This window comes from Thalassophryne amazonica, chromosome 3, assembly GCF_902500255.1.
Source record: "Thalassophryne amazonica chromosome 3, fThaAma1.1, whole genome shotgun sequence".
Lineage (NCBI taxonomy): Eukaryota > Metazoa > Chordata > Actinopteri > Batrachoidiformes > Batrachoididae > Thalassophryne > Thalassophryne amazonica.
Genome location: NC_047105.1, coordinates 36,705,259 through 36,731,826, shown reverse-complemented (window position 1 = coordinate 36,731,826; position 26,568 = coordinate 36,705,259). Strand labels below are relative to the sequence as shown.

The 26,568-nt window shown below is 44.0% G+C and overlaps 2 protein-coding genes across 3 annotated transcripts in view; one reads left to right on the top strand and one right to left on the bottom strand.

Moving 5' to 3' along the window:
• Window positions 1–17,201, bottom strand: part of LOC117506550 (E3 ubiquitin-protein ligase Itchy-like) — a 61,713-nt gene extending 44,512 nt beyond the window's left edge. For both annotated transcript variants that reach the window (XM_034166057.1, XM_034166058.1), the window contains exons 1-3: window positions 17,079–17,201; window positions 12,181–12,251; window positions 11,806–11,947 (exon numbers count right to left, since the gene is read on the bottom strand). In XM_034166057.1, coding sequence (XP_034021948.1) covers window positions 11,806–11,947; window positions 12,181–12,205 — 167 coding nt within the window. In that variant the 5' untranslated portion in view covers window positions 12,206–12,251; window positions 17,079–17,201. The remainder of the gene's footprint in view (window positions 1–11,805; window positions 11,948–12,180; window positions 12,252–17,078) is intronic.
• A 1,657-nt stretch (window positions 17,202–18,858) lies between these two features.
• Window positions 18,859–23,452, top strand: bloc1s1 (biogenesis of lysosomal organelles complex-1, subunit 1). Its single transcript, XM_034166056.1, has 4 exons — window positions 18,859–19,024; window positions 19,106–19,178; window positions 22,933–23,065; window positions 23,168–23,452. The coding sequence occupies exons 1-4, from the start codon at window positions 18,964–18,966 to the stop codon at window positions 23,273–23,275; spliced, it is 375 nt and encodes a 124-aa protein (XP_034021947.1). The 5' UTR covers window positions 18,859–18,963; the 3' UTR covers window positions 23,276–23,452.
• Window positions 23,453–26,568: the final 3,116 nt, after the last annotated feature.

Below are 26,568 nucleotides of genomic sequence, written 5' to 3'. Positions count from 1 at the left end.
CAGCTGTCACAGGTGATGAGTGTCAGCTGTCACCCCGGCTGCTCCTGTGAGGCGGCAGCGCCCTCTGGTGCCTGGAGCCCGCACTCCAGGCAGGGTGCCCTCTGGTGGTGGTGGGCCAGCAGTACCTCCTCTTCAGCAGCCCACACAACAGGACCCCCCCCTCAACGGGCGCCTCCTGGCGCCCGACCAGGCTTGTCCGGGTGGCGGCGGTAGAAATCGGCCAGGAGGGCCGGGTCCAGAATGAAGCTCCTCTTCACCCAGGAGCTTTCTTCAGGTCCGTACCCCTCCCAGTCCACCAAATACTGGAAGCCCCGGCCCATCCTACGGACATCCAAAAGCCGGCGCACAGTCCAAGCCGGCTCGCCATCGATGATCCGGGCAGGAGGCGGTGCCGGACCCGGAGTACAGAGGGGTGAGGTGTGATGTGGTTTGATTCGGGACACGTGAAATACAGGATGGATCCGCAGTGAGGCCGGCAGCTGAAGCCTCACTGCGGCTGGACTGATGACCTTCTGGATTTTGAGGGGGACCGATGTAACGGTCCTGTAACTTGGGGGAGGTCCCTTTGAGGGGGATGTCCTTGTCGACAACCACACCTCCTGCCCTGGCCGATACGCAGGGGCCGGGGTCCGCCGACGGTCCTGCATGGGCCTTTGACCTCATCCGGGCCCTCAGCAAGGCAGAACGGGCGGCACGCCACACCCGACGGCACTTCGTAGGTGGGCCTGGACCGAGGGCACACCGACCTCTCCCTCAACCACTGGAAACAAAGGCGGTTGGTACCCCAGACATACCTCGAAAGGGGAGAGGCGGTGGCTGACGACACCCTGGCTGTTATGGGCATACTCGATCCAGGCCAGATGGGTACTCCAGGCCGCCGGTGGTGCGCGGCTGTCACGCAACGCAGGGCCTGCTCCATCTCCTGATTGGCCCGTTCTGCTTGCCCGTGGTCTGGGGATGGTACCCGGATGAGAGACATCACCGTGGCCCCCAGTTCCCTGCAGAAGCTCCTCCAGACGTGGGAGGAGAACTGGGGACCGCGATCTGAGACAATGTCTGTTGGGATCCCATGCAGCCGGACGACGTGGTGAACCAGGAGGTCCGCTGTCTCCTGGGCCGTCGGGAGCTTCGGGAGGGCCACGAAGTGGGCCGCCTTGGAGAATCGGTCCACTATCGTGAGGATGGTGGTGTTGCCCTGGGACGGCGGGAGACCCGTGACAAAATCCAGGCCGATGTGGGACCAGGGGCGATGGGGCACGGGCAGCGGCTGAAGCAGACCCGAAGCCCTACGATGGTCAGCCTTGCCCCTGGCGCAGGTGGTGCAGGCCTGGATATAATCCCGGACGTCGGCCTCTAGGGACGCCCACCAGAAGCGCTGCCGGACAACTGCCACGGTTCTTCGCACCCCTGGATGACAGGAGAGCTTAGAGCCGTGACAGAAGTCCAGGACTGCAGCCCTAGCTTCTGGTGGGACGTAAAGTCTGTTCTTCGGCCCAGTTCCGGGGTCCGGGCTTCGTGCCAGGGCCTCCCGGACGGTTCTCTCTACGTCCCAGGTGAGGGTGGCCACGATAGTGGACTCCGGGATGATGGGTTCCGGTGGATCCGACAACTCCGTTTTGACTTCATCTTCATGTACCCGGGACAAGGCATCCGATCTCTGGTTCTTGGTCCCGGGACGGTAGGTGATCCGGAAGTCAAAACGGCCGAAGAACAGTGACCAGCGGGCTTGCCTGGGGTTCAGCCGCTTGGCGGTCCTGATATACTCCAGGTTCCGGTGGTCAGTGAAAACCGTGAATGGCACGGATGTTCCCTCCAACAGATGTCTCCACTCTTCAAGAGCCTCTTTCACCGCAAGGAGTTCTCGATTGCCGACGTCATAGTTCCGTTCGGCCGGGGTCAACCTGCGGGAAAAATAGGCACACGGGTGAAGGACCTTATCGGTCTTCCCGCTCTGGGAAAGCACAGCTCCTATCCCTGAGTCCGAGGCATCCACTTCAACCACTAACTGGCGACTAGGATCGGGCTGCACCAGAACGGGTGCAGACGAGAAGCGCCGTTTCAACTCCTTGAACGCGGCATCGCAACGATCCGACCAGGTGAAGGGAACTTTTGGTGAGGTCAGGGCTGTCAGGGGGCTAACTACCTGACTGTAGCCCTTAATGAACCTCCTGTAGAAATTAGCAAAGCCGAGGAACTGTTGCAGCTTCCTACGGCTAGTGGGTTGGGGCCAGTCTCTCACCGCCGCAACCTTGGCCGGATCAGGAGCGACGGAGTTGGGGGAGATGATAAACCCCAGGAAGGACAAAGAGGTGCGGTGGAACTCACACTTCTCGCCCTTCACAAACAGCCGGTTCTCCAACAACCGCTGCAGGACCTGACGTACATGCCGGACATGAGTCTCAGGATCTGGAGAAAAGATGAGTATATCGTCTAGATATACGAAGACGAATCGGTGCAGGAAATCCCGCAGACATCATTGACTAATGCTTTGGAACGTCGCGGGGGCGTTGGTGAGGCCGAACGGCATGACCAGGTACTCAAAGTGACCTAATGGGGTGTTGAATGCCGTCTTCCATTCGTCTCCCTTCCGGATCCGAACCAGGTGATACGCATTTCTAAGATCCAGTTTAGTAAAGATTTTGGCTCCATGCAGGGGGGTGAACACGGAATCTAATAATGGCAACGGGTATCGGTTGCGAACCGTAATCTCATTCAGCCCCCTGTAATCAATACATGGACGAAGTCCGCCGTCTTTCTTGCCCACAAAAAAGAAACCTGCCCCCATCGGGGAGGTGGAGTTCCGGATCAGCCCGGCAGCTAATGAGTCCCGGATGTAGGTCTCCATTGATTCGCGCTCAGGTCGTGAGAGGTTGTACAGCCTGCTGGACGGGAACTCAGCGCCCGGAACCAAATCAATGGCACAATCGTACGGACGGTGCGGGGGAAGGGTGAGTGCCAGGTCCTTGCTGAAGATGTCAGCAAGATCGTGGTACTCAACCGGCACCGCCGTCAGATTGGGCGGGACTTTGACCTCCTCCTTAGCCTGGGAACCGGGAGGAACCGAGGATCCTAAACACACCCGATGGCAGGTTTTGCTCCACTGAACCACCACCCCAGACGGCCAATCGATCCGGGGATTGTGCTTTAACATCCATGGGATGCCCAAAATCACGCGGGAGGTGGCAGGAGTTACAAAAAACTCAATCTCCTCCCGGTGGTTTCCAGACACCACCAGAGTTACTGGTGGTGTCTTGTGTGTGAGTAAAGGGAGGAGGGTGCCATCTAGTGCCCGCACCTGCAATGGCGTAGGAAGCGCCACCAGAGGGAGCCCTACCTCCTTTGCCCATCTGCTGTCTAGCAGATTCCCTTCTGACCCCGTGTCCACCAGTGCTCGGGCTTGAAGGGTTAAATCCCCGCTCAGGATTGTGACTGGGAGTCGTGTGGCAATTTGTGTGTGTCTCACTTGAATGTCTTGACCCCCCCTTAGCCCAGTCTCTAAGGGCGAGTGTTGACGTTTTGGCCGTTTGGGGCAGTCTCTCTGTGTGTGCTCTGTTGAGCTGCAGAGAAAACACTCTCCACGGATCAGCCTCCCCATTTTGGCCCTGTGCGTTTCCCTAACAACGTCACCAGGGGAGCTGTTGCCCCACAAAGCGCTGCGGCTGTGGAGCGTGGGGAGGGCGGCCCCTTTTCGAACCCGGAAGGGAGAGGGGCGGCGCGTATCCGGTCAAGTCCTTCGCCTCGCTCCCGACGGCGTTCCTCTAACCGATTGTCTAATCGTATAACGAGATCAATAAGTCCGTCTAAATCCCGCGGTTCGTCCTTGGCCACCAGGAGCTCCTTCAGGACCAACGACAGTCCGTTTACGAAGGCGGCGCGGAGGGCAGTGTTATTCCAGCCGGACCTCGCAGCCGCGATGCGGAAGTCGACTGCATAAACAGCTGCGCTCCGGCGCCCCTGTCTCATTGACAGCAGCACGGCTGAAGCGGTCTCTCCTCTATTTGGGTGATCGAACACTGTTCTGAACTCCCTCACAAACCCATCATATATCAGAAGGAGCCGTGAATTTTGCTCCCAAAGCGCTGTAGCCCAAGCGCGTGCCTTGCCGCGAAGCAGATTAATGACATAAGCTATCTTACTAGCATCAGTCGCGTACATGACGGGACGTTGTGCGAAGACGAGCGAACACTGCATAAGAAAGTCCGCGCACGTCTCCACACAACCCCCGTACGGCTCTGGAGGGCTTATGTATGCTTCAGGGGAAGGTGGGAGGGGTCGTTGAACGACCTGTGGAACGTCACTGTTACGCACAGGATCGACAGGAGGGAGAGCCGCAGCAGCGCCCTGAGGGCGCGCTTCCACCTGCGCGGCGAGAGCCTCCACCCTGCGGTTAAGGAGGACGTTCTGCTCGGTCATTAAATCCAACCGAGCCGTGAAAGCGGTGAGGATCCGCTGCAACTCACCGATCATTCCTCCTGCGGACGCCTGTGCGCCCTGTTCTTCCATTGGCCGTTCAACAGCCGGTTGACGCCCCTCGGGATCCATGACGCTGGCCGAGATATCCTGTTGGGAAAGTGTCGGTACACGGACCCACAACAGGGGGCGCAAAGGAACGGACAATGGAGTAGGTCAAATAACAACACTTTACTGTTGTGAATGTGCACAACAAATACAACAGATTACAACAATAGATCAGAATCAATTCACAAAGGTGTCGTGTGGGCAGGCTCGAAGATAGGAGACACCTGTCCAAAGCAGAACCGGAACCACACGATTTCCTCTGCCACCAGACCCCGGGAATACTGGAGCCGCCAAATCCCGAATTCCCAGGTGGCCACTGCCTCCGCGTGTCAGACCTGGTACTGCTGGCGAGGAACAAAAACACAATTAAAGGTGGGCGCGTTTGCACCCAGTAATCCGCACGGCAGGAAAGCTACCTCCACCTCTCGTTGGAAAAAGGTCTGTTATCACTCACAAAATCACAAAAGGTTACTGTCAAGCAGTCAGCTGAGAATATTACCTTCCAGGTAGAACGATATCTCGGCAAAGAGGTGGAGATGACGTCTTGCTGATATACCGATGCAGATCAGATGAGTGGTGACAGCTGTCACAGGTGATGAGTGTCAGCTGTCACCCCGGCTGCTCCTGTGAGGCGGCAGCGCCCTCTGGTGCCTGGAGCCCGCACTCCAGGCAGGGTGCCCTCTGGTGGTGGTGGGCCAGCAGTACCTCCTCTTCAGCAGCTCACACAACATAAACTCCACTTCACATATTGTAAATAAGATGCTCCTATCTCCTTTTCAATCCCAATCATGTTTATATATATATGTATATGTACTTAGCTGGCTTGGGAACGCCTTGGGGTTCCCCCGGAGGAGCTGGGGGAGGTGTGTGTGGATCGGGAGGTCTGGGCAGCTTTGCTTGAGCTGCTGCCGCAACCCGACTCCGGATAAAGCGGAAGAACATGGATTGATGAACTTATATATGTACGTACCTATATATAATGCATATGTATATGTGTATTGGTATGTGTGTGCATATGTGTATGCGTATATATATATATATATATATATATATATATATATATTCTTTTTCTACCTCATTTTCTTACATCTTGTACTGTTACAAGTATTATTATTATTATTGCTTATCCTTGCACATGCTGTTTGATTAATATTTTCCTCTACTTGCACCTATCTTGTGTATTTTTAAGTACTGACGTAACATGTAAATTTCTCCTCTGTGAGATCAATAAAGTTTATCTTATCTTATCTTTACACCGTAATCCAACTTTTAACTTTGTGTTCATCTGTTATTCACTGCAAAATCACTTTTTTGCGAGCTCACCTTTTGAATAAATGCTCGTCTTGGGTGCCAGTCATTCCATCAGTGCACACACACAGCGGAGCTCATCTGATCCATTAGCAAGATATTAAATCTATCATAGACATACTTTTACTGCTATGAATGAACATGCAACTGTTTTACCAAGCTGTAAAAACATTAAAAATAGTTGTCTTTAAGTTGTTCCAAAATACATTCCTCATTGAGCAGGAGGGGAAATAAACATCTAGATTAAATGGTCTTCTGTGATTACAGAAGTGATTAGAGGTGTTTTCAACATCCAAGGTTTGCCAGAAAATGATTAATCCGCTACAAAATAATTATTTTATATACAGCGTTTGGCGCACATTGCAGGTGGAATTGTGTGCGCAAGAGGGCAGCTGCTCCAAAAATAGCCTCTCAGGTCCGCGTAGCTGCCAGGTGCTTTTAGCAGCCTTGTCCCCACCACAAACATGCCTCTATAATCCTCATTAGTCGTCATAGTAACTTGTACACAAACTGCCCCATGCTGTTGTTGCTAAATTTTGAACATCTTGAAATTAGGGCCACACTCAGAGATGAGCCTCGTTAACTGAAGATACTGCCTCTAAGAGCCACTATTCTCCCACAACAGTCGAATAAGTCCTCTTGTAGTAAAAAACACACTGCGTGGCTCATTATTCATCATTCATTATTTGGTGAAACCAGGGCTTTAACATGCACAAGCACCATGATTAGCAGTTATGCACATGCCTGCCAATAACTGTGACAAACCAGCGTACGAAGATCACAGACGCCCATGAATGTGAACAGTTTGATGAAGTAATGCGCCAGACTTGTACCATATAATGGGTCTTAAAAGCCCCATCTTACTTTTGCAGATTTGCACCCACGAAGGTCACTGTTTGAAATCTATATATTGGAACAAATTAGAAGCTCTGGGAGGGTGTCCATGACAAATCAAGATATTCTGTCATTCAAGATATTCAAAAGTTCCTTTTTGCCATCACAAACCTCCACAACTGCATTTCTGTGGAGACCATAATATTGTTGTGCATGCCATGAAATCACCAGAACAATATGTAGAAATTACCAGTTTCAATCAATCAATCAATTTTTTTATATAGCGCCAAATCACAACAAACAGTTGCCCCAAGGCGCTTTATATTGTAAGGCAAGGCCATACAATAATTATGTAAAACCCCAACGGTCAAAACGACCCCCTGTGAGCAAGCACTTGGCTACAAGTGGGAAGGAAAAACTCCCTTTTAACAGGAAGAAACCTCCAGCAGAACCAGGCTCAGGGAGGGGCAGTCTTCTGCTGGGACTGGTTGGGGCTGAGGGAGAGAACCAGGAAAAAGACATGCTGTGGAGGGGAGCAGAGATCGATCACTAATGATTAAATGCAGAGTGGTGCATACAGAGCAAAAAGAGAAAGAAACAGTGCATCATGGAACCCCCCAGCAGTCTACGTCTATAGCAGCATAACTAAGGGATGGTTCAGGGTCACCTGATCCAGCCCTAACTATAAGCTTTAGCAAAAAGGAAAGTTTTAAGCCTAATCTTAAAAGTAGAGAGGGTGTCTGTCTCCCTGATCTGAATTGGGAGCTGGTTCCACAGGAGAGGAGCCTGAAAGCTGAAGGCTCTGCCTCCCATTCTACTCTTACAAACCCTAGGAACTACAAGTAAGCCTGCAGTCTGAGAGCGAAGCGCTCTATTGGGGTGATATGGTACTACGAGGTCCCTAAGATAAGACGGGACCTGATTATTCAAAACCTTATAAGTAAGAAGAAGAATTTTAAATTCTATTCTAGAATTAACAGGAAGCCAATGAAGAGAGGCCAATATGGGTGAGATATGCTCTCTCCTTCTAGTCCCCGTCAGTACTCTAGCTGCAGCATTTTGAATTAACTGAAGGCTTTTTTAGGGAACTTTTAGGACAACCTGATAATAATGAATTACAATAGTCCAGCCTAGAGGAAATAAATGCATGAATTAGTTTTTCAGCATCACTCTGAGACAAGACCTTTCTGATTTTAGAGATATTGCGTAAATGCAAAAAAGCAGTCCTACATATTTGTTTAATATGCGCTTTGAATGACATATCCTGATCAAAAATGACTCCAAGATTTCTCACAGTATTACTAGAGGTCAGGGTAATGCCATCCAGAGTAAGGATCTGGTTAGACACCATGTTTCTAAGATTTGTGGGGCCAAGTACAATAACTTCAGTTTTATCTGAGTTTAAAAGCAGGAAATTAGAGGTCATCCATGTTTTTATGTCTGTAAGACAATCCTGCAGTTTAGCTAATTGGTGTGTGTCCTCTGGCTTCATGGATAGATAAAGCTGGGTATCATCTGCGTAACAATGAAAATTTAAGCAATACGGTCTAATAATACTGCCTAAGGGAAGCATGTATAAAGTGAATAAAATTGGTCCTAGCACAGAACCTTGTGGAACTCCATAATTAACTTTAGTCTGTGAAGAAGATTCCCCATTTACATGAACAAATTGTAATCTATTAGACAAATATGATTCAAACCACCGCAGCGCAGTGCCTTTAATACCTATGGCATGCTCTAATCTCTGTAATAAAATTTTATGGTCAACAGTATCAAAAGCAGCACTGAGGTCTAACAGAACAAGCACAGAGATGAGTCCACTGTCCGAGGCCATAAGAAGATCATTTGTAACCTTCACTAATGCTGTTTCTGTACTATGATGAATTCTAAAACCTGACTGAAACTCTTCAAATAGACCATTCCTCTGCAGATGATCAGTTAGCTGTTTTACAACTACCCTTTCAAGAATTTTTGAGAGAAAAGGAAGGTTGGAGATTGGCCTATAATTAGCTAAGATAGCTGGGTCAAGTGATGGCTTTTTAAGTAATGGTTTAATTACTGCCACCTTAAAAGCCTGTGGTACATAGCCAACTAACAAAGATAGATTGATCATATTTAAGATCGAAGCATTAAATAATGGTAGGGCTTCCTTGAGCAGCCTGGTAGGAATGGGGTCTAATAAACATGTTGATGGTTTGGATGAAGTAACTAATGAAAATAACTCAGACAGAACAATCGGAGAGAAAGAGTCTAACCACATACCGGCATCACTGAAAGCAGCCAAAGATAACGATACGTCTTTGGGATGGTTATGAGTAATTTTTTCTCTAATAGTTAAAATTTTGTTAGCAAAGAAAGTCATGAAGTCATTACTAGTTAAAGTTAATGGAATACTCAGCTCAATAGAGCTCTGACTCTTTGTCAGCCTGGCTACAGTGCTGAAAAGAAACCTGGGGTTGTTCTTATTTTCTTCAATTAGTGATGAGTAGAAAGATGTCCTAGCTTTACGGAGGGCTTTTTTATAGAGCAACAGACTCTTTTTCCAGGCTAAGTGAAGATCTTCTAAATTAGTGAGACGCCATTTCCTCTCCAACTTACGGGTTATCTGCTTTAAGCTACGAGTTTGTGAGTTATACCACGGAGTCAGACACTTCTGATTTAAAGCTCTCTTTTTCAGAGGAGCTACAGCATCCAAAGTTGTCTTCAATGAGGATGTAAAACTATTGACGAGATACTCTATCTCCCTTACAGAGTTTAGGTAGCTACTCTGCACTGTGTTGGTATATGGCATTAGAGAACATAAAGAAGGAATCATATCCTTAAACCTAGTTACAGCGCTTTCTGAAAGACTTCTAGTGTAATGAAACTTATTCCCCACTGCTGGGTAGTCCATCAGAGTAAATGTAAATGTTATTAAGAAATGATCAGACAGAAGGGAGTTTTCAGGGAATACTGTTAAGTCTTGTATTTCCATACCATAAGTCAGAACAAGATCTAAGATATGATTAAAGTGGTGGGTGGACTCATTTACTTTTTGAGCAAAGCCAATAGAGTCTAATAATAGATTAAATGCAGTGTTGAGGCTGTCATTCTCAGCATCTGTGTGGATGTTAAAATCGCCCACTATAATTATCTTATCTGAGCTAAGCACTAAGTCAGACAAAAGGTCTGAAAATTCACAGAGAAACTCACAGTAACGACCAGGTGGACGATAGATAATAACAAATAAAACTGGTTTTTGGGACTTCCAATTTGGATGGACAAGACTAAGAGACAAGCTTTCAAATGAATTAAAGCTCTGTCTGGGTTTTTGATTAATTAATAAGCTGGAATGGAAGATTGCTGCTAATCCTCCGCCCCGGCCCGTGCTACGAGCATTCTGACAGTTAGTGTGACTCGGGGGTGTTGACTCATTTAAACTAACATATTCATCCTGCTGTAACCAGGTTTCTGTTAGGCAGAATAAATCAATATGTTGATCAATTATTATATCATTTACCAACAGGGACTTAGAAGAGAGAGACCTAATGTTTAATAGACCACATTTAACTGTTTTAGTCTGTGGTGCAGTTGAAGGTGCTATATTATTTTTTCTTTTTGAATTTTTATGCTTAAATAGATTTTTGCTGGTTATTGGTAGTCTGGGAGCAGGCACCGTCTCTACGGGGATGGGGTAATGAGGGGATGGCAGGGGGAGAGAAGCTGCAGAGAGGTGTGTAAGACTACAACTCTGCTTCCTGGTCCCAACCCTGGATAGTCACGGTTTGGAGGATTTAAGAAAATTGGCCAGATTTCTAGAAATGAGAGCTGCTCCATCCAAAGTGGGATGGATGCCGTCTCTCCTAACAAGACCAGGTTTTCCCCAGAAGCTTTGCCAATTATCTATGAAGCCCACCTCATTTTTTGGACACCACTCAGACAGCCAGCAATTCAAGGAGAACATGCGGCTAAACATGTCACTCCCGGTCCGATTGGGGAGGGGCCCAGAGAAAACTACAGAGTCCGACATTGTTTTTGCAAAGTTACACACCGATTTAATGTTAATTTTAGTGACCTCCGATTGGCGGAACCGGGTGTCATTACTGCCGACGTGAATTACAATCTTACCAAATTTACGCTTAGCCTTAGCCAGCAGTTTCAAATTTCCTTCAATGTCGCCTGCTCTGGCCCCCGGAAGACAATTGACTATGGTTGCTGGTGTCGCTAACTTCACATTTCTCAAAACAGAGTCGCCAATAACCAGAGTTTGATCCTCGGCGGGTGTGTCGTCGAGTGGGGAAAAACGGTTAGAGATGTGAACGGGTTGGCGGCGTACATGGGGCTTCTGTTTAGGGCTACGCTTCCTCCTCACAGTCACCCAGTCAGCCTGCTTTCCCGGCTGCTCGGTATCTGCCAGGGGGGAACTAACGGCGGCTAAGCTACCTTGGTCCGCACCGACTACAGGGGCCTGGCTAGCTGTAGAATTTTCCACGGTGCGGAGCCGAGTCTCCAATTCGCCCAGCCTGGCCTCCAAAGCTACGAATAAGCTACACTTATTACAAGTACCATTACTGCTAAAGGAGGCCGAGGAATAACTAAACATTTCACACCCAGAGCAGAAAAGTGCGGGAGAGACAGGAGAAGCCGCCATGCTAAATCGGCTAAGAGCTAGTAGCTACGCTAAGCTAGCGGATTCCTAAAAACACGCAAAGTGAATAATGTGTAAATAATTTAGAGGTGATTCAGCAGAAGGAGTGCTTTAGTTAAGGCACGTAAAGATTACACTGGGAAACAAATCATAATCTAGATAACTAGATCAATCTAACTGCGCAGATTAAACAGCTAACAGATACAGAAAACACCGCTGTGCTCCGGAACAGGAAGTGATACAATACCGCAGTGAGAGCCAACCACCAGTAGAGGCAAGCCGATTTCACATTTGTTTAGCAACAAATAAATAACAGTGCAAAAGTACAAATGAACTAAAACATACAAAATGACTTAACTGCGCAAACTCATGTGTACAGGTATAACGTATGAAAATACAGATTCTACCTCTTATGCAGGAAAGACTTTGGTCAAATGACTAACTTCTTGTTATCCAATTTCTATTATTAATGAGCTAGATGTTTAACTGTCCCGCTCCAAACAAACAACTCTACTTACACCGTGACAGCCTGCTTCCATTTGGGACTGTGTGTGTTATTGCACTTCTCAGTCTTCTTCGACTGTCCGTCCACAGCTACCTCTACGTACGGACTGGGACCAAACCAGTTCTTTTTGTTTTCCTTCAGCTTGGCTGAAATCACTGAGACACAAAATACCAGGAAATATGAACCAAGTGAGGGTTGATCAGAAAATAATTTCTCAAGTGTAAAAACAGCATCAGAGAAAGAGAAATGTTTGCATCACATGCTACAAGTTGAAACAAATTATTCAACATTTATCATACTTTGGGGCCTGAGTTTAGAAATGTACTTGACTTCATTCATTTTCAAAAGTGTGTCAATAAGTGAAGAGAATATTGCAACAATTATTTACCCGTGACTTGTAATTGGGCCTTCATGGTTCAGCCATAACACCGCAGCCGTGTGGAACTACACCCAAAGGACCTGTAACAACCGGAGTCAATGACGTCAGACGTAAACATAAAGACACTCTATGCAGCGAACCTGCTAAAAGAGCGATAAGGCTTTCAGATTGCAATAGGCAGGTGAAAGTACAGCTCCAGCTGCAAACATGGATGGAAAAAGTGCAATGTGCAGGCTGGACTTTCTTCACTGAACTCACAATTCTTGGCCCAAGAAAATAACCTGCATAGAATTTTTAATTAATAGTAAATGGCCAGCATTTATTCAGTCCACTGCCCACTGCGAGCACGTTGGGGATTAATCTGGGAACTGAACTGAGGATCCTCTGTCAAATAAGCAACAAAGACCAAATTTCTGAGAGAGGGGGGAGTTGTGGAAATCAGTGAGAACCTGCACCATGTAAGAAGCAATGATCTTTTACACTACTGGGATAGGCTCTAAGCCACCCCTGGGACCCTTAATTGGAGTAAACAGGTACAGAAAAGAAATGAATAAGCTTGGGTCCTCTAGCAAAGGCCTGGGAGTTTGAGGGTTTGGTGCAGTATCTTAGCTGTTCCTAGGACTGCACTCTTCTGTACAGAGACCTCTGATGCTGTGCCTGGAATCTTCTGGAGCCACTCTTCCAATTTGGGTGTTACAGCTCCAGGTGCTCCTATTACCACTGGGACCACTTTGGACTTTACCTTCCACATCTGCTCCAGTTGCTCATTCAGCCCTCGGTACTTCTCTATTTTCTCGTGCTTCTTCTTTCTTATATTGCTGGCAGCTGAGATTGCCACATCAATCACAACTGCGGTTTTCTTTCCCTTGTCAATCACCACTGTATCTGGTTGGTTGGCCAGCAGCTGCTTGTCTGTCTGGAATTTGAAGTCCCACAGGACCTTAGCCCTATCGTTCTCAACCACCTTTGGTGGCCTCTCCCATAGGGACTTGGGGACTTCTAATCTGGATGCGGCACAGATGTTGATGTACATGATTCCCGAAACTTTGTTATGCTTTCAGTGTATGCTGTCCCAGCTTGTATCTCACATCCTCCTACTATATGCTGGACTGTTTCTGGGGCACATTTTCACAGCCCGCAACTTGGGTCTTGTCAACTGTGGTAAACTCCTGCCTCCCTTCCATGTTGTCAGTCCTTGTCCATGTACGTCTTGTTCCAGTAGCCGATTTCCCATTCGTATGTCCTAGTTCCTCAACAACTGAAGCAGACCTTGTTTAACCAAGGCAACATCTGAGCCAGTATTGCTTTATTTATCTAAATGGTAAATGGACTGCATTTTATATAGCGCTTTTCCATCTGCATCAGACAGTCAAAGCGCTTTACACATCAATGCCTCACATTCACCACGATGTCAGGCTGCTGCCATGCAAGGCACCCACTGCACACCGGGAGCAACTAGGGGATTAAGGACATTGCCCAAGGGCAACCCTAACCCTAACCCTGACTGGGGTTTGAACCCATGACCTGTTGTTCCAAAGGCAGCAATTCTACCACGACTTATACAACCCAAATTCCAATTAAGTTGGGATGTTGTGTAAAATGTAAATAAAAACAGAATACAATGATTTGCAAATCCTGTTCAAGCTATATTCAATAGAATACACCACAAAGACAAGATATTTAATGTTCAAACTGATAAACTTTATTGTTTTTGTGCAAATATTTGTTCATTTTGAAATGGATGTCTGCAACACATTTCAAAAAAGCTGGGACAGGCGCAACAAAAGACTGGCAAAGCTGATGAATGCTCAAAGAACACCTGTCTGGAACATTCCACATGTGAACAGGTTAATTAGAAACAGGTGAGTGTCATGATTGGGTATAAAAGGAGCGTCCCCAAATGTCTCAGCCGTTCACAAGCAAAGATGGGGAAGGATCACCACTTTGTGAACTGCATGAAAAAATAGTCCAACAGTTTAAGAACAATGTTTCTCTACTGTCAATTGCAAGGAATTTAGGGATTCCATCATCTACAGTCTATAATATAATCAGAAGATTCAGAGAATCTGGAGAACTTTCTACATGAAAGCGGCAACATTAAATGCCCATGAACTTCGATCTGTCAGGCGGCACTGCATTAAAAACCGACAACATTGTGTAAAGGATCTTACTGTGTGGGCTCAGGAACACTTCAGAAAAGCACTGTCAGTTAACACAGTTCGTTGTTACATCTACAAGCGCAAGTTAAAACGCTACCATGCAAAGCGAAAGCCATACATCAACAACATCCAGAAACACTGCTGCCTTCTCTGGACCCGAGCTCATTTGAAATGGACAGACGCAAAGTGGAAAAGTGTGCTGTGGTCTGATGAGTCCACATTTCAAATTGTTTTTGGAAATCATGGACATTGTGTCCTCCAGACAAAAGAGGAAAAAGACCATCCACATTGTTACCAGCGCTAAGTTCAAAAGCCAGCATCTGTGATGGTATGGGGTGTGTTAGTGCCCATGGCATGGGCAACTTACACATCTGTGATGGCACCATCAATGCTGAAAGGTACATCCGGGTTTTGGAGCAACACATGTTGCCATCCAAGCAACGTCTTTTTCAGGGACATCCCTGTTTATTTCAGCAAGACAATGCCAAGCCACATTCTGCACATGCTACAACAGCGTGGCTTTGTAGTAAAAGAGTGCGGGTACTAGACCGGCCTGCCTGCAGTCCAGACCAGTCGCCCATTGAAAATGTGTGGCGCATTATGAAGCGCAAAATACGACAATGGAGGCCCCAGACTGTTGAACAACTGAAGTCGTACAACAAGCAAGAATGGGAAAGAATTCCACCTACAAAGCTTCAACAATTAGTGTCTTCAGTTCCCAAACGCTTATTGAGTGTTGCTAGAAGGAAAGCTGATGTAACACAGTGGTAAACATACCACTGTCCCAACTTTGTTGAAACGTGTTGCAGGCATCCATTTCAAAATGAGCAAATATTTGCACAAAAAACAATAAAGTTTATCAGTTTGAACATTAAATATCTTGTCTTTGTGGTGTATTCAAGTGAATATAAGTTGAAGAGGATTTGCAAATCATTGTATTCTGTTTATATTTACATTTTGCACAGCATCCCAACTTCATTGGAATTGGGGTTGTACACAATAGATAGATTAGATAGATAGACAGATAGACAGACAGATTTTTTTACACTGTCTGACATCACATGAAGTAGTCATCTTTTTGTAAATGTTTAATGACAATAAAAAGATCATAATTATAGGTTGCTTGTGGTGCTTGTTTCAAGGGCTTGTTTGTGGGCATGCAGTGCCAAAGAGAGATGTCTGAAGAAGTTATTTTTCAATATTTACAATTCTTTTCATTGACTATGGCAGCACTTCATGGTAAACTAAGTTGCCAGGATGTGCACTCATAGCAAAATAACCAGGTTCCTTTTAAACCTACTGGACAAAACTCACATTAGTGCATAGAATTTTGTATTGGTCAGAATGCTTTCTGCAGAATTATATATTGATAACAAATTAAAATAGGTTTGGGTTTTTTGTTTTTTATAAATAATATTGTAAATGTAAATCTCCAAATTATTTTTTGGTAAATTTGCAACCTATTTGAAGCTGCTATTCAATTGGAACTAGATCACAACAAGTACATGGTTATGAAATAATCTACATATCGTACGCAGCCATGAACTTGTGAATAAATCTCATTTTAAATCTCAGGTTCGATCACTTGTATTTGACAGCTACACTCAAGATATGTCAATTTTTATACACTATATGAAATACATTATCTGAAGCATAACCACACATACTCGGTTTGTTTTTCAAAATCATATTATGAACTACAGTAGAAATAAATGTGTGCGCCATTTTGTGTTATCCTTTTATTAATGCCATTATATTTTGCAATATAATGTCAATAATAAATAAGTGAAATCAAATAAATTAATCCTCTTCAGCCCAGGCAAAATTATAATCTTTTTTTTGTTGTTGTTGTTATACATTTTACAAACTTCATGTCTTGACAGTAGCAAGGCTCCCATTTTGACTTAAATGGGAATTGGTCAGTCATTCATGCAGCTACAGTTTGTCCACAGTAGGTTCTGAGTTGGGAGGGAGAGGATTAAAAAAAATGACAAATACCCAACTGATCAAAGTTACATTTTGGTGGTGGCAAAGATCTGGATGTGAATTAAGGATCATTTAATTATTTTCTTGTAGAAAGTGTAATTGGGTATTTTTCTTCATTTCATGAGGTAAGGGTACTTACAGTCACACATACTGAAAAACACCCAACCAACATAAGTGCACTTTGTCCTGGTGCACAGTCAAAGATTTTGCACATTGCACACAATAGATCCACTGCATTTGGAGAGAGCTACGTTAGGGGCAATCCTAATTAACTTACTGTATTACAAGAAATAAAATGACACTCTACAGATTTAACATGAAACTGGACAATTAGTTCGTCATAGTTTTTGAGGACAAGACAGTATTGGAATTCCCGGTAAAAATCACAGTGGTGATCGAATACTACATAAATAAAGTTGTTTATTGGTATTTGTGGCATGAAAACGCTCAAGCTGCTGTTAGCTTCATCTGAATAGCTGCCAGATGTCTTATTACAGTCAAGAAACACAAACACAGAGTCTTTCACATTCAGCACGGCACGTCAATACGCGTTTGTGAATAACTGACAGAAAAGGAGAGATCCGACAGTTTGACGAACTTTCTTGGCCCTAAATACCCGGTTGTACTGGTTTTGTGTTAGCATATGTAGCACTATCATGTTCGTACCGACGAAAACACAAGACGGTGACTTAAACCGCTTTACTCGACCTACGTTACTTTATCCCGTGTCTCTCATTTAATAAAACACTAAAATACTCATACCTGACAAGCAGGTAGTTAGAAAGGTCACACAGACTTAAACAGCCTTCGCTTGTTGACACTTTACTGCCATCTACACACAGAAACCTGTCATCCGCCTGTCACAACCATAGACCTTCCGGTTTGGTTTTTCACAACATAACACCACCTTTTAATGTGGACTTTCCTCAAAATGCAAAATGGAACTTAACTTTTAGCGCTTTAACATGCGAACAACATACAAAGCCACTATAATTAACCATGCACCCATTGCTAGATGCAGTTATAAACAAATCAAAGTTGTGAGTTCATATTCAATATTTACTTTCAAATCTGACATGACAGCACGGTGGCTTAGTGGTTAGCACTGGTGCCTCACAGCAAGAAGGTCATGGGATAGATTCCCACCTGTGGCCTTTCTGTGTGGAGTTTGTATGTTCTCCCCATGTTTGGGTGGGTTTCCTCCGGGTGCTCCGGTTTCCTCCCACATTTAAAGACATGCAGGTTAGATGAATTGGAAACATTATAATTGTCCAGGTATCCCTTGCAAAAGAGCTCTCAGTGGGATAACCTGGTTGAATAAAGGTTAAAATGACAGACGGGTTAACACAAACCCGACAGGGGTTTCCACAGACTATATATTGCACATGACCTTGTGATGTGGAGTGAGTATAGGGAGCAAGTTGAGACGACACTGGTGAGTTGTAGATATGTATTGGAGAGAAGCTGAATGAAATTCAGTTAAATAGTTGGATACTACAGATTTGTGCAAATATTCAGCGATATTTTCAGAATGTCAACAAAGCACGATAGCGAAAAGTGTTTCCGGTGAAGTCATGTAATGTAACTGCTGGGTTCTGTGTTCTCTAGATAATTATCATTCTTTCTCGGCACTTGCGAGATCTGTAAATCCATTAGTCAGTCCTTTGGCTTCTGCCTTTTTTGCTTGGGGCAGCAACAGCAGAGCATATTTGGAACTTATTGTTACAAAAGTATCACTGCAGCATCCTTTACAAAGACTGTAGCAAAGGGTTTTAGCTAACAATCATTGCTACAAAAATGAAATAATCTGAGAATTTGTTTTGGTAGGATTGATGAACTATATCAATTAGGGAATAACCCTGTTGTGTGTGATGATTTACAGGCATTCATGCTGGTTATACGGTCGCAATTTGAGCTTTAAAAAAGTTTTACAGATATTTGCGACCGTATAACAGCATAAATGTCCGCAAATGATCAGACACAAGGGGGTTATTCCCATCCTAATCCAATTCCACATTTGCACAGTTTATTTTTCTGTAGGTAATTCGGCCGGTGAGGCTTACTGTCGAGGCAGCGTCACTCCAACAGCGGTCAGGGTGCGGAGTAATCCATCAAATGTGAAAATCCATCAAATGCATCAAATGTGAAATGGTAATTCTGTATCAGAATCCACATCAATACTTTCATACAATAGCTTAAATTCACCCATTTCGGCATAGTTGTCAGTACGCAACTTTGTCTCACTCTCAAACAGCGTCATTATGACATCTGGGTAGCAGCGCACAGGTGGCCAGTCAGGGTGTGAAATAATACATCCAAATGTGAAACGGTCAAAGATTTTGCCACTGTTACCCCAATATTATACAGTCTGAAATCTCACACGATTAACCAATCAGATTTGCGGGAAAAAAATGTAATTGGATTAGAATAAGACGTTTGACTTTTGTAATTATTTCCACTTTTATTCTGAAGGACCATCCTTTCTAAGCCTGGCCACGCCCACTTGGTTCTTGGTCATGTGACTGACAGGAGCACTCAGTGTGTCTGTCGTCTTTGTTGGCAAAACGTGTGCGGGGCTTACAAAACGCTAGTTAATCAGCTAAATTAAAATACTTTGATACTTAGTCGCAGTTACCATTGAAACAAGATGTTGTCTCGTTTGTTGAAGGAGCACCAGGCGAAACAAAACGAGCGGAAGGAGCTCCAGGGTGAGGAGGCGTTAGCTTGCTAGCTAACTAGCTGTTGATGCTAAAAACAAAGTGTATGTTGACTTCTTTCTTTTTGCGCAGAGAGACGCAGGCGAGAAGCTATTGCTGCTGCCACCTGTCTGACAGAAGCTCTGGTGGACCACCTCAACGTCGGGTATGAAAAACGTCTAAGCAAATAAAGTACAAGTGTGAAACGTAAAATCTCTTTAGATCACAGCGCATCTATTCTAACAGTTTTGAGTTAAACAATTTAATAGCCACCAGCACGATTGTTTGAGCTAAACAATTTATTTAGCAGCGACCAGCTCCAAGTATGATTGCCTATAGGCTATCTATTAAAAACCCTAAATATAGATATTTTATGAATGAGGTTCCCCTCCAGGCGGTAACTGAAGAAATAGACCTTGGTGTCTTAATTACAGACAGTCTGTCATTTTCGAAGTATATAGCAAATCCTGCAGCAAAGGCAAACCGAATGCTGGGAATGATTAAGCGTTGTTTCACTTATATATAGGGACAAGACAATCTCCCGATCGAGGCCTGCATGCGCATTCCATCGATGCGTGTTTATCGTTGTGCGCAGTGTGCAGAGGATTCCTCACAAAGATTGCTTTTTTCATTGTCTCGCTGGGGTAATTCCCATGGAATTCCTTGTAATGACGTAGGCAGGAAGTTCCTCTTTGACCTCATTTTTGTCCGGTTCAATTCTGCCGTTTCTTTCATGTACTTTGTTTGTGCAGAAAATTTTGCTCAACTTTACCAAGCATAAAAACCACAATCGCCTTTACAGCACTCATTCAAAGGTAAATAGCCCTAATTATAATATTTTGTCGACATAATGATGAAGTTTCATGACAAGCCGATATTGAGAACGTGGTTTTTGAGAACGTGAAAATGACCGTGCATAATTGATCGATAGGAAAAAATATACAGATTTCTTTCGACTAAAATGACCATAACTTCCTTATTTCTTAACCAATCTTGACAATCTTGGTGTCAATTTCTTTGTTTTTTCATGCTCTACCAATTACACCTGTAAAAAGAACAATTTATGGACTTTCATATTTTTTGTCTCGTCCCTATTATATAGACAAAACCTAATTTTTAGTACTGTACAAATGTTTTGTTAGGCCTCATCTTGTGGATTGTGCCCAGGTCTGGTCTCTTTACCTGGAGAGGGATAAACAGGTCGTGGAAAAGGTACAGAGATGGGCAACCAAATTAGCTCCTGAATTATATGCCATATGAGGACAAACTTACAGAATTAGGTATTGCTAGTTTAGAAACAGAAGAATTGGAGGAGATCTGTTAGGAATGTTTAAAATTATGCGTGGTTTTGAATCATTAGACTTCAGAATTTTCTTTACCTTAAGACATTATGCAGGTTTGGGGGCCACCCTTATAGTGTTGAAGTAAACAGAACTAGACTTAATATTAGGAAATTCTTTTTTAGTAACAGAACCGTTTGTTTATGGAACAGTCTTCCAGAACATGTAGTACAGTCTCCATCTGTTAACATATTCCAAAAAATTGTTATGATGGATATTTTAATGCCGTCCAGTTAAATTTGTAGGCCATCTAGTTAAATTTGTAATATTGTAGTATTATCTCATATGAGCTTCTCTTGTAGTATTATATCAAAATGTACGATGTGTGTTTATATATACTTTTTGTATACTTTTTACACAATAAAATGATTTATGAATTATTATTAATTTTTGTGAATTACCATTTTGGTGTTCTAATGTCAACTAGTCACATATGATCTCTAAACCTGTTAGTTTTACACAACAATATTACTATTTTTACTATTGAATGTTTATAGTTTGTCACTCTAATTTTATATTTATTTTTATATGTTTTTCTTTTGTTGCTGCTCTCATTGAGGATCACATTGGAAATAAGTGTTTTTATATTTTAATGTGCTATCCTGTGTGTTATTTATACAGGTATGAATTTTATCAAATAAAGCCATACCATACAGTAACAATTTATTTAACAGACATGAGCTCAGAGTGTTTTTTTTAGTTTAACACTTTATTTAATGTTTTTGTGGTGCCTTCATTTGACCTAGTTGCATCAACCTGCTGCATGAGAGTACTCACAAGACAACAAATATTTACTCTTAAATCCAACCTTAATTGTTGATTCAAACTATTAACTATATAAACTGTATAACACCCCCGCAGTTGACAGTGCATGTCAGATCACAAGTCAGACATTAAGTCAAAGGAATTGTCTGCAGACCTCTGAGACAGTATTGTCTTGAGGCACAAATCTGGAGAAGGGTACAGAAACATTTGTGCTGCTTTGAAGGTCCCAATGAGCACAGTGATCTCCATCATCCATAAATGGAAGAAGTTCAGATCCACCAGGACTCTTCCTAGAGCTGGCCACCCGTCTAAACGGAGCGATTGGGGGAGAAGGGCCTTCGTCAGGGAGGTGACAAAGAACCTGATGGTCACTCTGTCAGAGCTCCAACATTGCTCTGTGGAGAGAGGAGAACCTTCCAGAAGGACAACCATCTCTGTACCAATCCACCAATCAGGCTTGTATGGTAGAGTGGACATACAGAAGCCACTCCTTAGTAAAAGGCACATGACAGCCCGCCTGGAGTTTGCTGAAAGGCCCTTGAAGGACTCTCAGACCATGAGAAACAAAATTCTTTGGTCTGCTGAGACAAAGATTTAACTCTTTGGAGTGAATGCCAGGTGACATGTTTGGAACAAACCAGTGAAGCATGATGGTGGCAGCATCATGCTGTGGTGATGTATTTCAGCGGCAGGAACTGAGATATTAGCCAGGATTGAGGGAAATCTGAATGCAGCAATGTACAGAGACATCCTGGATGAAAACCTACTCCAGGGCACTCTTGACCTCAGAGTGGGGCAATGGTTAATCTTTCAGCAGGACAACAACCCGAAGCACACAGCCAAGATATCAAAGAAGTGGGTTCAGGACAACTCTGTGAATGTCCTTGAATGGCCCTGCCAGAGTCCAGACCTGAATCCGATTGAACATCTCTGGAGCGATCTGAAAATGGCTCCCCATCCAACCTGATGGAGTTTGACAGGTGCTGCAAAGAGGAGTGGACAAAACTGCCCAAAGATAGGTGCACCAAGTTTGTGGCATCATTCAAGACTTGAGGCTGTAATTTGCCAAAGGTGCATCAACAAAGTACTGAGTAAAGGGTGTGAATACTTCATTTGCAAAAATAAAAATAAAAAAACGTATTCATGTTGTCATTATGGGGTGTTGTGAGTAGAATTTTGAGGGGAAAAATGAATTTCATCCATTTTGGAATAAGGCTGTAAAATGTGGAAGAAGAAGAAGAATTGAAGGGCTGTGAATACTTTCCGGATGCAGGGTATGATGTATGTATGATTTGAACTTAGCCACAATAGCAGTAAGTATTATTATATTTTGTTGAATTACAGCAACTGTAAATCATGGGATTCAAGAACAATTTAAAAAAAATCATATAATCATTTGAAAATTGTGTTCAAGCACCCAGTGGTTTTGGGATTTGTGAGAGCTGACAAGGTTTCCTGAGCCAGTAAAACCAAACAATCCATTCACGGAAAGGGAGAATTTCATCCAGTCTGTGACACAACAGCAAATAGGTCATGTGATTGTGACTATTATGAAGGTTATACTGTAATCAGGACAATCTGCTAAAAGAAAAAGTACAACAAAAAGACTGCTGGTGCTCTGCTCCTTCATAAAAAAAAAAATTGTCTGAATTCATTGCATTGGTACGGTCTGGTTTGAATGTTAGTGTTTTTTGTGTCGTTTTTCTAAATTAATAGATTACTTTGCGCGCCCCCCCCCACCAAAAAAATACAAAGTACGTTACACATTTGTCATTAAACAAGTGTTGCCTCAAATTGTTTTCTGCTTTACACTAGAGTTGCCCAAGCTTACGTGAACCAGCGTAAACTCGACCATGAGGTGAAAACTCTCCAAGTGCAGGCGAGCCAGTTCTCTAAGCAAACTGCTCAGTGGATCAGTATGGTGGAAGGGTTCAATCAGGCCCTGAAGGTAAGGCACGCTGTAGTCGTAAATGAAAAAAAGCAAGGGATTTCATTGATTTAGCAGTTGAAAATGTGTCTCTCCTTTCTTCCTCTTCCCTGTGTTGAACAGGAAATTGGGGATGTGGAGAACTGGGCTCGCAGTATTGAAATGGACATGAGAACTATTGCCACAGCCCTGGAGTATGTACACAAGGGCCAGCTTCAGTCTGCGTCCTGAGACATGCCAGTGGGCGTGAAGCCGTTTACTGGTATTTGTTACAGTTGATGTTAAATGCACTAGGATGAGATGATTTTGTGTGACGTGATTTTGCTCAAGCAGACCTCCATTAGAAGTGGCATAAAACCTCGTTAGTAGCAGTGACGTCACACAACTGCACAGCCTCTCTGAATGGGCTCATTCTAAGCATAGAGAAAATGCATATTTAATGATTTTACAAATGGACAACTGTATGTTTCACAATTCATATTCTTAGAAGTTGTTGGGCTCTATCTTGCAAGCACAAAAACAAATGGTGCAATGTGCGCTAATCCATTTCAGGTGTGCCCATGCTCACATTGTTAAGCCCCGGGACATAGTAGTGCAATCGAGAGTGCTGGGTGCAGAGGGAATGGATTTGCTGTGTTAATTTGATATGTGCAGGCAAGCATGGTATATTGCGTTGTGAACCCCCTGTGTAAGGCACTAAGTGTTTTATTCTCTAAATTAAAAGTGCCCCGTAAATGACCAGGTTGTTGGTGGTCTAAGGCACAAATATTTTCTCGTAACTTCAGCCATATAGGATGAATATTGAATGAAAAGAAATCTGAAAAATTTACTGGTGAGTATGTTGTCATCTTCACACGTATAGTTTTTGGGCAACGTAGTCATTGAATGCTGGTTTGTCAACATGGTGATATAAGAGGTTTGTGTGCTTGCTTCCAAAACAAGTTTTTGTGTTTAGCACCACTTGTGCCTCCATATACATCTAGATGTGAACGGATGACATATCTTTGTGGCCCTAGCGGGGTTCGAACACCAGATTGCTCGTACTTGAGACCGAGGCTCCACCAGGTCAGCCAAAGGTTAATGAGGGATTTTCAAGATCCGCCGCCATCTTGAGACTTCCGATTATTGAGCCTCTCACTCGTGTTTGGCATCATTAGAAACATCTGCTCAGCTGTCAGATTTCCACACTGGAGGCGAATTCCACGCCGTATCGGAAAGTAATTTTGTTGTCATTGTTGTTAACCTACTAGGAATGAGAAGGAGTGCTGCAGTGGTGCACTAACGAAGGACACTGAGGCCAAAATGAAACAAGAAATCTGGACATGCGTTAACTTTCAGAGACATCATTTAACTGTCGTCCAGCTTTGTTCCTGTACGAATCCAGACAACAACTTCAAGTCGTCAGTATTCTGTTTTGCTTTTTCTCTTGATGGTTCCTCATCGTTTGCATAATTCCCGTACAGTCAGCATTCTGTTTGACTGTCATCCAGCTTCGTCCAACCTCCCAAGTCCGAAGTCTTGCACGAACATTGTACACACACACACACACAAACTGTTGTGTGCATAGCCGTCTTGGGAGGTTGGACGAAGTTGTGTGACAGTCAGACGGAACTCTGACAGTACAGGAATTACGCAAACGATGAGGAACCGTCTAGACCAGGGATGGGCAACACCCTCTTGGCCCTTTCTGGAACAAGTTGCCCATCCCTGGCCTAGACAGAAAGCAAAACGGAACATGGATGACTTGAAGTTGTCGTGATTCGTACAGGAACAAAGTTGGACAACGGTTAAATGATGTCTCTGAAAGTCAAAGTAAGTCCAGATTTCTTGTTTTATTTTGGCTTCAGTGTCCTTCGTTAGTGCTGTGTGACCGGGGCGTCGTTGCTAGGAAAGTTCAACAACCAAAATACCAACATTCTGGGCACAGTGAACATCTTTTCAGTATTATTTGATTTCTTTGTGCGACTGACATTGTTATTCAAGTATTCAAAAGGCTATTCCTACCTCCACACAACTTCAACCACACATGAGAAAGTTTCTTGACAGTTCTTGTTATTGAAAGAAACAGCATCTCCCTAACCGGATAGAGTTGTGACGTCATCATGCATGCACATAGGTGCTGTCTATCAGGATCTTGAAAATCCCGCATTACCCACTAGCCAAGCTACATCTGTTCAACCTGGACTTCACCTTGCTACATGGAGTTGCATCATCCAGAGTATAAAACCTGTGTCAGATCTATATGCAGATCATATCTGCTGTAACTACACAAAAAGGGAGTATCCAAAAAGAAGGAAGACTAGTAACTCTAGGCTAATATCTCACGAAGCGGCGAATGCTCACAAACGTTGGGTTAACCTCTGTCATTAGCGACATTTAGTGACAGCAACATGAGCGCGAATGCGAATAACAATGGGTGAGCATTAGTGACTGTTAGCATATGTTAGAAACATTTTTGTAATGATTAGCAACTATTTGCCACTCTTGCCACTGTTTGGAATATTTTCCCAATTCCTGGTAAAATTCCAGGTGAATGTCAGGTGAGTCAAATGCTCCCCAGCATTTAGATTTCTCTTGACTTCTGTGGAAGACAGCTCAAAAACTTGCCTCTCAAAGCTACATAGAAAATGGATTTACAGAATATGGAAATGAATTTATATCAGGAAGCCCATTGTGCTGTTGCCCTTGATGCTGAATTGCTTTGTCTGGGTGCTGCTGCAGTTAGCCTTGTGCAGAACAGAAGGCGAAAAGAGGAAGAAGAAAAGCAACACTGGGTTAGAGAGTGGTTGTGAACCAGAAAGAACTTAAGCAACACGCGTATACGGCCTCGGAGGATGTTCATTCAGTTGTTTAATTTTGTAGAAAAAAAGCAGATCACAGACATGACACAAAACTAAAGTCATTTCAAATGGCAACTTTCTGGCTTTAAGAAACACTATAAGAAATCAGGAAAAAAAATTGTGGCAGTTAGTAACGGTTACTTTTTTAGACCAAGCAGAGGGAAAAAAAATATGGAATCACTCAATTCTGAGGAAAAAATTATGGAATCATGAAAAACAAAAGAACACTCCAACACATCACTAGCATTTTGTTGCACCACCTCTGGCTTTTATAACAGCTTGCAGTCTCTGAGGCATGGACTTAATGAGTGACAAACAGTACTCTTCATCAATCTGGCTCCAACTTTCTCTGATTGCTGTTGCCAGATCAGCTTTGCAGGTTGGAGCCTTGTCATGGACCATTTTCTTCAACTTCCACCAAAGATTTTAAATTGGATTAAGATCCGGACTATTTGCAGGCCATGACATTGACCCTATGTGTCTTTTTGCAAGGAATGTTTTCACAGTTTTTGCTCTATGGCAAGATGCGTTATCATCTTGAGAAATGATTTCATCATCCCCAAACATCCTTTCAGTTGATGGGATAAGAAAAGTGTCCAAAATATCAACATAAACTTGTGCATTTATTGATGATGTAATGACAGCCATCTCCCCAGTGCCTTTACCTGACATGCAGCCCCATAT